General features: G+C 48.2%; 1 protein-coding gene across 1 annotated transcript; it reads left to right on the forward strand.

Annotated features, from left to right (window-relative positions):
* Nucleotides 1-253: 253 nt before the first annotated feature.
* On the forward strand, nucleotides 254-8,354 carry fzd9a (frizzled class receptor 9a). The gene has a single exon (XM_059973100.1). The coding sequence runs from the start codon at nucleotides 825-827 to the stop codon at nucleotides 2,571-2,573; it is 1,749 nt and encodes a 582-aa protein (XP_059829083.1). The 5' UTR covers nucleotides 254-824; the 3' UTR covers nucleotides 2,574-8,354.
* Nucleotides 8,355-9,548: the final 1,194 nt, after the last annotated feature.

Here is a 9,548-nt window from a genome sequence, read left to right on the forward strand (position 1 = left end):
TAAAAGGCTTTAACCATCGGTGCATTTATAAAGTTGGGATAGGTAGCCTGAGATCTGTCCATCAGTAGGGGGTGACAGTAATTGGAAAAGATTCCTCTATTTTGCAACCCAAGTCCGTGGCTCGAAATTTGACTGACAAGCATGTAGGCCCGCCCATTCCCGTTTGAGTGACAAAAGGCGAAACCAATAACCTTGCGATGAGCGCGGCAACCCCGGATCGTAGAGGGTGGACGAGCCAATTGAAGGCGGCCAAGGGTGACGCCGCCCCCACACCTCCCTGGGACTGGTGCTGTTGGCAGGATCAGTTTCTGGTCAGTTTCTGCAAAGCCTCGGCTGCGGAGAGAGGCGGCCAGGTAGGCGTGCAACAGCAGCGGGACCGTGAATCAGCCCTTGCCCCTCAGTTCCCCCGCACTGTCACCTCCACGTTCTGTGCAAACACCTCCCCGGGACCTCCCGAGCGAGCGGGAGCTGACGCCAGCGTCTGCCGCTTTCAACAAAGAGCAGAGGGACCCAGCGAAGTGCAGAGCTGGCGAGCGGACAGCGAAATCGCTCCCGTGTTTACTAAACAAGAAGAAAAGTCAAAGCCTTTGAAGTATTCCGATCAAAGCGCCCGCTTTGTTTGCAGGGTGCAGGTTCTGATCAGCGCCGCTGTTGCTGGAAGTGATCACTGCGAAGTCTAACCCCGCTGCCCCGGGAGGATTGTACTAGCCGGAGAGACTATTTAAACGGGCGGCTTATTTCAGACTCGCACCGGCACCCTCGCACCCTGACTGGGGAAGGATATGTCGCTGTGAGTGAGCATCGGGCAAGACTTTGAGCCAAGAATGGAGCGATTCCTGCACGGGCTGTTCCTGGCAACCCTCTCCCAGTCGCTGCTGTTCGGGAGCTGTCGGGGCATCGGTTCCATCGACCACGAGCGGGGCAGGGAAGCCAAGTGCGAGGCGATCGAGATCCCCATGTGCCTGGGGATCGGCTACAACATGACCAGGATGCCAAACTACATGGGTCATCAGAACCAGAGGGAAGCGGCCATCAAGCTGCACGAGTTCGCGCCGCTGGTCGAGTACGGCTGTCACGTCCACCTCCGGCTCTTCCTGTGCTCGCTCTACGCCCCGATGTGCACTGACCAAGTGTCCACCTCCATCCCCGCCTGCAGACCCATGTGCGAGCAGGCGCGTCAGCGGTGCGCCCCCATCATGGCACAGTTCAACTTCGGCTGGCCCGAGTCGCTGGACTGCGCCAAGCTGCCCACCAGGAACGACCCCAACGCTCTGTGCATGGAAGCGCCGGAGAACGCAACCGGCGAGCCGCAGAAGGGACAGGGCATGCTGCCCGTGGCTCCCCGGGCCCGGGCGCCCGGGGTTGTCGATGGCCGGGGGCAGGCTTCGCTCGGCTCCTGCGACAACCCCGACAAGTTCCAGTACGTGGAGAAGAGCCTGACCTGCGCGCCCAAGTGCTCCGCCGGCGTGGACGTCTACTGGTCCAAGGGGGACAAGGACTTCGCCTTCATCTGGATGGCGGTCTGGTCCACCCTGTGCTTCATCTCCACGGCGTTCACCGTGCTGACCTTCCTGCTGGATCCGCACCGCTTCCAGTACCCCGAGCGGCCCATCATCTTCCTCTCCATGTGCTACAACGTCTACTCGGTGGCCTTCATCATCCGCTCGGTGGCCGGGGCGGAGAACATCGCCTGCGACCGCGAGAACGGGGAGCTGTACATCATCCAGGAGGGCCTGGAGAGCACGGGCTGCACCATCGTCTTCCTCATCCTCTACTACTTCGGCATGGCCAGCTCGCTGTGGTGGGTCATCCTCACTCTAACCTGGTTCCTGGCCGCCGGCAAGAAGTGGGGCCACGAGGCCATCGAGGCCCACAGCAGCTACTTCCACATGGCTGCCTGGGGGGTGCCCGCCATGAAGACCATCATCATCCTGACCATGAGGAAGGTGGCAGGCGATGAGCTGACTGGCCTTTGCTACGTGGGCAGTATGGACGTCAATGCGCTGACCGGCTTTGTGCTCATCCCCCTGTCCTGCTACTTGGTGATCGGGACCTCCTTCATCCTGACCGGCTTCGTGGCGCTCTTCCACATCCGCAAGATTATGAAGACTGGCGGCACCAACACGGAGAAGCTAGAGAAACTTATGGTGAAAATTGGAGTCTTCTCCATACTGTACACTGTCCCAGCCACCTGCGTCATTGTCTGTTATTTCTATGAAAGGTTGAACATGGATTATTGGAAAGTGCTGGCCTCTGAGCAGCCTTGCCTGGTCTACCCTGGGAGGAGGGCCATGGACTGCACTCTGGACGTCTCAGTCCCTACCGTAGCGGTCTTCATGCTGAAGATCTTCATGTCTTTGGTGGTGGGGATCACCAGTGGGATATGGGTCTGGAGCTCAAAGACCCTGCAGACTTGGCAGAGTTTGTGCAGCAGAAAGCTGTCAATGCGGACTCAAGGGAAGCCCTGCAGTGGGGTCAGCTGCTCCGCTAGCCACTGCCATTACAAAGCGCCCTCCGTCATGATCCACATGAGCAAAACAGACCCTTACCTAGACAATCCAACCCATGTGTAGCTGATAGCGGGCTACAGAAAGCACAAGCAGAACGGTCAGCCCAGCACACGGTTTGAGGACCAAATTTCAGGCCACAGTTTACTAGTTTTAATAGTCACATTACTGATGCCTCTTATCCTGTAGGATTTGTATAGGGCTCCTGTAAAATCTGTGTAATGGCATAATTCCCACTCTTAAGAGCTATCGGTGTAGGATTACTGGGGGAAAGCAGTCCTTTGAGAAAAGGTATAGTGGCTCTTTCCCTTCCGACATCTCCGCACCAATCAACTGGGCAAAAAAGTGACCCGTCCACGACTCAGAACAGACGATGGGGAAGTTCGGATGTGTCTGTGAGCTGGAACTGAACTTTTGTTTTGGGGGTAAGCTCATCTGAATTTTGCTGTGCCAACCCCTGTGAAAGGGGTAAAGGTTATCAGGGTCTCCATGCAGTTTGAGAGCAGCCTCATTTCCAAATGGACACGGTGGAATTTCTAGAGTGTATTGTATCAAAGTATAACAAAAATAGTAAATATTGATTATGTTTTAAATGTTAATTTTTAATCCTAATAATCTCTCACATTCCCAAAGATATATAATTATTTTTGTCAAATCCTGGTATTTTGCTGCAAATTTCTCTTTGAATAAACTGAAAGTTTCTTTTGGGGGAGATTAAAGCCACGAGCAGCTGATGAGAAGCAGGAAGCCCCAGGTTTAATTACTAATCTGTGCTGTCAGTTGTGGGTAGCAGGTGTGAGAATAGGGCGAGGACTGCAGTTGGTTTTAGCGCTCCTGAAGAGCGCGGAGCAACCGGTCACTGCTGCAGGTCACTCAACCTCCCCCCCCCCCCCACCCCCGAAGAGGTGCGACTGTTTGTGTGGACCAGTGTGATGTCCCTTGTGTTCCAGTAACACTCTGTCACGCTGTCAGGGATAAGCAGTCGTAAGGAGTGACTGTCCAGCCGAGCACGTGGGAGGGGGTGACAGTGTTCTGGTTATAAGTACCTGTAACCTATAGAGAGTACCGCAGTTACTGCAGTGGACAGAAAGATAGCAAAAATATTCATTAAACTAGTCTGAGAACTTTATGATTTCCTGACCAAGGCTTGTTTGGTTCTCCAGCCCAGCTGACATCCACCCCAAAGCAGAATGTCCAATTTTAAAATGTTTCTTTCCCCTACATTCAATACTTTCCATATAAACACTTCATTCTTCCAACAAAAATATTTCCAACTTGCGTTTGCATTTCAGCACAAGGGACTTTTTATACTTTTCAGTTTTAAAAAGTATTTAACCCTGTCGGGGAAGAAGGTGAAACTAGGTTGCAGTTGTTAATGTATCAGGTACACTATGCTGACCCCGAGGTATCATGATAAGAGTTATTGACCAGTTTAAACTGTTTTTGCAGTCTTTGAGCTATAACAGTTATGCAGTCCCACTTTACGTGAGCAGAGTTCTGTTACTGCTGAAATTCCCTTGTACATAGGTGTTTTAATTTTTTTACCCCCGATGTTACAATGATAGTTCGACTTTAGGGGATGGGTTCCCAAGACTTTTCTGTTTTGGGGGAAGTCTCCCATTCCCTGATTTCCCCACCCCCAAATTCTGGAATGGGCCTTTTATGGCAAATAACATTACTGGGCCATCTAGCCTGGGTGGGGAGGAGTTTCAAGCGTGCCTTCTCTGAGCTGACGAGTGATTTAAAACACAGTAGTATCAGTGTAGCAAAGTTGAGCCCTCGCTGGCCGGAGGGAGGCGAGATAAAACACACGAGCCACCCAGTTGCTGGGAGTATCATCAGATAAGGAACGGATGGTTCAGTCACGTTACCCTTCACAGTCGAATTCCTTGCTGTCTAACCTTAAGTGTGGCTAATTGAACAAAATAATGTGGTAGAGCTAAACTCACTATCAGAACTGAAGAGAAATGAAGCTGAAGAAATGGTTAGAAAATCGCTTTAGAAGAATGTCAAAGTTATCGCCCAATTTTGTAAATGTTCATTGCCTTTCTTAAAAAGAAATGCAATTGTCCCTCTCACAGCTTGCCATCATCCCAGGGCAGTAACTTTGGTCATCTGAGCAACTTATTAATTTCAGCTGTTGCGAGTAAAGGATTACAGTGAAGCCGTCGCCCTGTCAGCGAGGGGTTAACGACGCAGTGAGTGCTCGCACTCTGCTCAGGTTGCTGCACGGCCCTTCTCAAGGGCAGCGATCAGCGGGCAACGAGTGAGGTGCTAGAGCGGCTGGGGAGTTCAGCAAAGATCCAGTGAGGGGCGAGGTGGGGAAGATGGTGCTGCTTATAATGGGCGATGCTCTTCATTCATCTGGAGTCTTTACAGGGTGCTGGAATCATCCAACCCTAATCTCCAACCCCCTAAGTTTCCTATTGTGCAATATAATACCTCAAGAAGGAAATGAGAAGGGTGGGAACCCCTCTCCTTTACCTCTAATCTTTGTGTTGGTGTCTCGTTGCAACTTGTGTTTTCTTCTGTATATATGCTTTGTGCATTAGTTGTAATTTTTTTTGTGTGGTGGTGCTTTTGCATTCCTGCCCGCCCCACCCCTCCCCGTGTTGTTAAAGAGGAACGGAGCTGCGGGCGGCTGTGTCAATGCATCTTACCATCAGAGTCACACTGAGCTACATAGCACCCTGCTGCTGGGTGGGACTTCCTGCCAGCAAAGCTCCTAACACGAGATGCAGCTGCATTCAGATAGGGTGCTGAGGAGGGTCCATGGGTATCACAGTTTGCCAGTATTTTAATGTTTTACCTTCTCAATGTCAAAATTAAGTGGAGCACGCACCAGATCTAGCAGCAACCATAGTCCGTATAAACCCTTCCCACCAGCTCTGCAGAAGGTCTCGGGGCTTTTTCCCCTTCAGAATCTTCCCACCCTCTGTGAAAGTACCCTGCTGTTGTAACGTCTCACTCAGCCGCTTCTATTTATCAGCTCTGTGAAACAGCACAGCAATTTAACATTGGCCCTTTAAACAGCCCAGCAATTTAACATTGGCCCTTTAAACAGCCCAGCACCTCAACATCGTCACGTTTAACAGCCCACCACATCAACAATGCACCCTGTTAAACACCCCTGAAAAAGGAAAATTGCTTTTTTAAACAAACCAGCTCTTGTCCAAAAAGCTGTCAATTTCACTTGTGATTCATATTTTTGAATGGCCTTCTCCTGTTTTGGAGGTTAGATCATTTGCTGTTAAATGGTATCTTAACAGAGATTCTCCGGTGACCAATACGATATTGAGATCCTTTTGGCCTAAAGGGGATAGGTCTGGCAACACAATAATGCAACATGATTTGGCACTCCCATAACATTAAACATCTGATGTAACGTGTAACTATTGTGATCTGCTAGTCTACTTGCGTTTCAGTTTTGAATGAGTTGGCAAGTAGTATTTCTGAATAAAGGCTCTTGGAGTCTGTTCGCTCAATGACATGGCAATGAATGAAGAGGTCTGGTGATGGAACACCAGAATTACCATCAGTGCTTCGCCACCAAGGTGCAAGAAATAAGCCCAGGTTGTCCCTTCTGCTTAATGATCAGTTCCACATCAGGGAAGCTGCTTTCTAGTGCTAGGGTGGGTCATCTCATCTGAAAAGTAGAACCTAAACTTCTGGTGTCACGGTGCCATAGCAAGTAGAGTTGCTGCCTCATGGCTCCCATGACATGGGTTCAGTCCTGACCTGTGGAGATTCCACATTCTCCCTCGGACTGAATGAGTTCCCCAGGTAACTTTGATTTTCAAAATACGTGGAGGTTGGTAGGTGAGTCGGCTTTAGTGGTGCTGAGTGATGGAATACAGGGATTGTTGAGAGAGTGGGGACAGGAGCATGGGATCAGTGTAAAGCAAGTGCTTGGTAGTCAGTATGGACTGAGTGGACCGAAGGGCCTCTTTTTCTGCTGTATCTCCCTGTGACTGTGTCTGAACTTAAGAGACACTACCATGCAGAAAGTCTAGCACGCTTTAGAACATCTTGTGCAAGTGGCAATTAATGCTAAGATGGCGATTAATTTAAAATCCAAGGGTGAGATTCCTTTCTTTGCTAATTAAAGTATTAAGACATCTGGGGCATGGTCAGCCGTGGCAGTGTTTGGGATGAGTAAGAGCAGTGACTTTAGGAACTGAAAGCTTCTTCCAGGGAAGAGAAATGGTGATCAGCTGCAGAGATTCTGGAAGTAAATAATCTATTGGCAGTATATTGTTCAGGCAACTAGTGGTGGTCCGTTGAACAAAGTAGCAGAATACTATATGTCTAATAAGTCAGCACCTTAAGGCTAAAGGGGAACAAATTGGTCAAGGGAATGAATCCTGGTTTTAATTAAAGTTTCCAGGAAAGTATATACAAACGTTTGTACGTTATGACATATTTTTGGAAGCTTTTTATTTCCGAGTTTAGTTCCTTCACCACCTTATGGCACCTGACACAGTTGTTGTAGACCATGTTGGTGATGGGAAGGGGAAGCCAGTGCTGGAACATGAAGTGTGCTCGCAGTGTTTAAATTTCAACACTTCTCTGAAAGATTGTCACCAAAGCTCTTACTTCTTTCTAAAATACAAAGTGCATTCATTTTCACCTGCTTCCCAAGGATTTATACAGGAGCACTGTCTCCAGTAGAAAGCCTCCTCATTTAATTGACAGCTGCTATTCTTTTACTTTGGACTAATTATTTTCCTAAAGTTTTATTCAGAGATACGGCGCAGAACGAGCCTCACTGCCCAGCAACCCACCCATTTAACCCTTGCCTAATCACAGGACAATTTCCAATAACCAATTAGCCTACCAACTGATACGTTTTTGGAGTGTGGGAGGAAACCAGAGCACCCAGAGGAAACCCACGCGGTCACAGGGAGAAGGTACCAACTCCTTACAGACAGCGCCGGGATTGTACTCAGAACTCCGAACTCGATGACCCGAGTTGTGATAGTGTTGAGTTAACCGCTACACTACTGTTTTCTAAAGTGGTCCTGAGGTTGGGCTTTTCACCAGCCAGTTTTATAGAACGGGAAATCGTAGCTGCTATTTTCAGAGTTAACCTGGCGTATTTGGCAGAGTGCTTGATTTTAGTTCAGATGGTCTAGTTTTAAATCCCATTCTAAGACTTGAATGTATATCTGAGCTGACATTTTTGAGCTGCTTTGGGGTAATTCTCCCGTACCTGGTGCAGCTTTTTGATTGAGATGTTAAATATATTAAAATATGGCGACATAGAAAAGTAATTATCACCCAGATTTCTGAATGTTTGTTACCCTTCTTTAAAAACATGTAAAATCTCCCCTGTTTGGAAAGCATTGAAATAACTAATTCCCTGATTGGGTCTGAATCACGAGAAGGCCAACTCACACAAAACGGGACCGAGTCAAGGAATAGCCAATAGCCGTAACAAAAATAACCCCCCCCAACCCCACCCAACAAGTCAGTGCCCTTCCAGTGTGTGCTGAAGATAGAACCCAGGCCCATCTAACACTCCACCCATGGGGCCAAGGGTGTGTGTATTCAGGGAGGGCAGATAAGGACAGTAGGAGATTGAATGGGTGAGTGAGCTTCGATGTGGGTTTGTGACCGTTGCCACTGTATCTTCCTGCATTTCCATGTTCCTGCTCACTGTATGTGTTAGCCTCCAATGGAGGCCCTGCAAATGGATTGTATTGCCTGCAGTTCACTTCTCTTCATCCTCTCAATGATTGTAGATTTATTAATTTATGGTAAGACAAACAATAGAATATCATTTTTTGTATATGTTTATGATAGTTTAAATGCAAATATATATTTTTTGGGGTTGTTTTTTGTAAATTGTGTCTGCTTTTTTATTTCTGCATCGCACTCTCCAGACCCCAAGTGAGAGACAGGCTTCAAATGAAACAAATTCACTGCAGCTGAGATAAGATGGGAAAGGCGGCACTTTGAGTAAATATTTAGACAGGCAAATCCATCACTCAGAAGATGTTCCACTTCTGCAGAGCACATTTCACATCAGGATATTTTTCACAGAGGAAATCCCTGCTGAACAAAAAGAATCGTGCATGCATTCTTGTGCCCATTAGTTTGGGAGTAAAGCCTATTCTAGAGGCGGGATCAAGCACTTCCCGCGAACGCATTCACTCCAGAGTGAAGCTGTCCCTGCAAACAGAAGTACCCACTTGCAAAGTGATATTTCTCCATCACACCAGCTTTCTGCAACTGCTCTGTTTAATCCAATTATTCCAAACTAAGGCCCCTCCCATGCCCATAGAATAATGATTCTGCCACATACCAAAGTGAACCTTGGAATGGGCAATTGCCTGCTTCTTCTTAAGGGTGCCTTTGGGATGGGAAACCATGCATTTAGCCTTTGGGTAAATTAATCCACCAACAGAAAAGCATGGAACAGTAGACCACAATAGAGGCCCTTCAGCCCACAATGTTGGACTGACCTGTATAAGCCTACTTCACAATCAATCTAACCCTTCCCTCCTACACAAGCTCGTAGCCCTCCAACTATCTCCCACGATGCACTTCATCCTTAGCTTTGCCTTTAAAGCAGTTAGCACTTTAAAAAAATACACTTGTCCACTTTCAAAAAATGTATGTTATTAGTAAGGCAAGGTGAACCAGAGGAAGCTTGTCTGTAAGTAACCATAAGCATGTTGCAGAGGAGGGAGGAGCCCTTGCCTTGCCACTTATTGAATGATATTAATATACCACCTTACTGACTATGCTCACTTGCAAATTCATAGCCAGGAAAGCAAAGCAGACCATGGCTGCCGTCTGTAGTTAAGACACTCTGTTTCTCTGAGGGGTTCCTAAAATAGATGTTGGTGCTCTTGTGTCCATCGTGACATCTTTCAGAGATCTGTAGTGTGAGAAGGAGCACGTAAAATACTATTCATTCACCCAAACAGCTTCTGTTCTCTGGCATAACGGGCGGAGGTTGAACTAACACCTTGTAAAAAGTGGTCAGAGTTCTGGGAGGAGATGGCTAAGTGAAGACTGCGGCGCAGGATGCCA

Source organism: Hypanus sabinus, chromosome 6, assembly GCF_030144855.1.
Source record: "Hypanus sabinus isolate sHypSab1 chromosome 6, sHypSab1.hap1, whole genome shotgun sequence".
Lineage (NCBI taxonomy): Eukaryota > Metazoa > Chordata > Chondrichthyes > Myliobatiformes > Dasyatidae > Hypanus > Hypanus sabinus.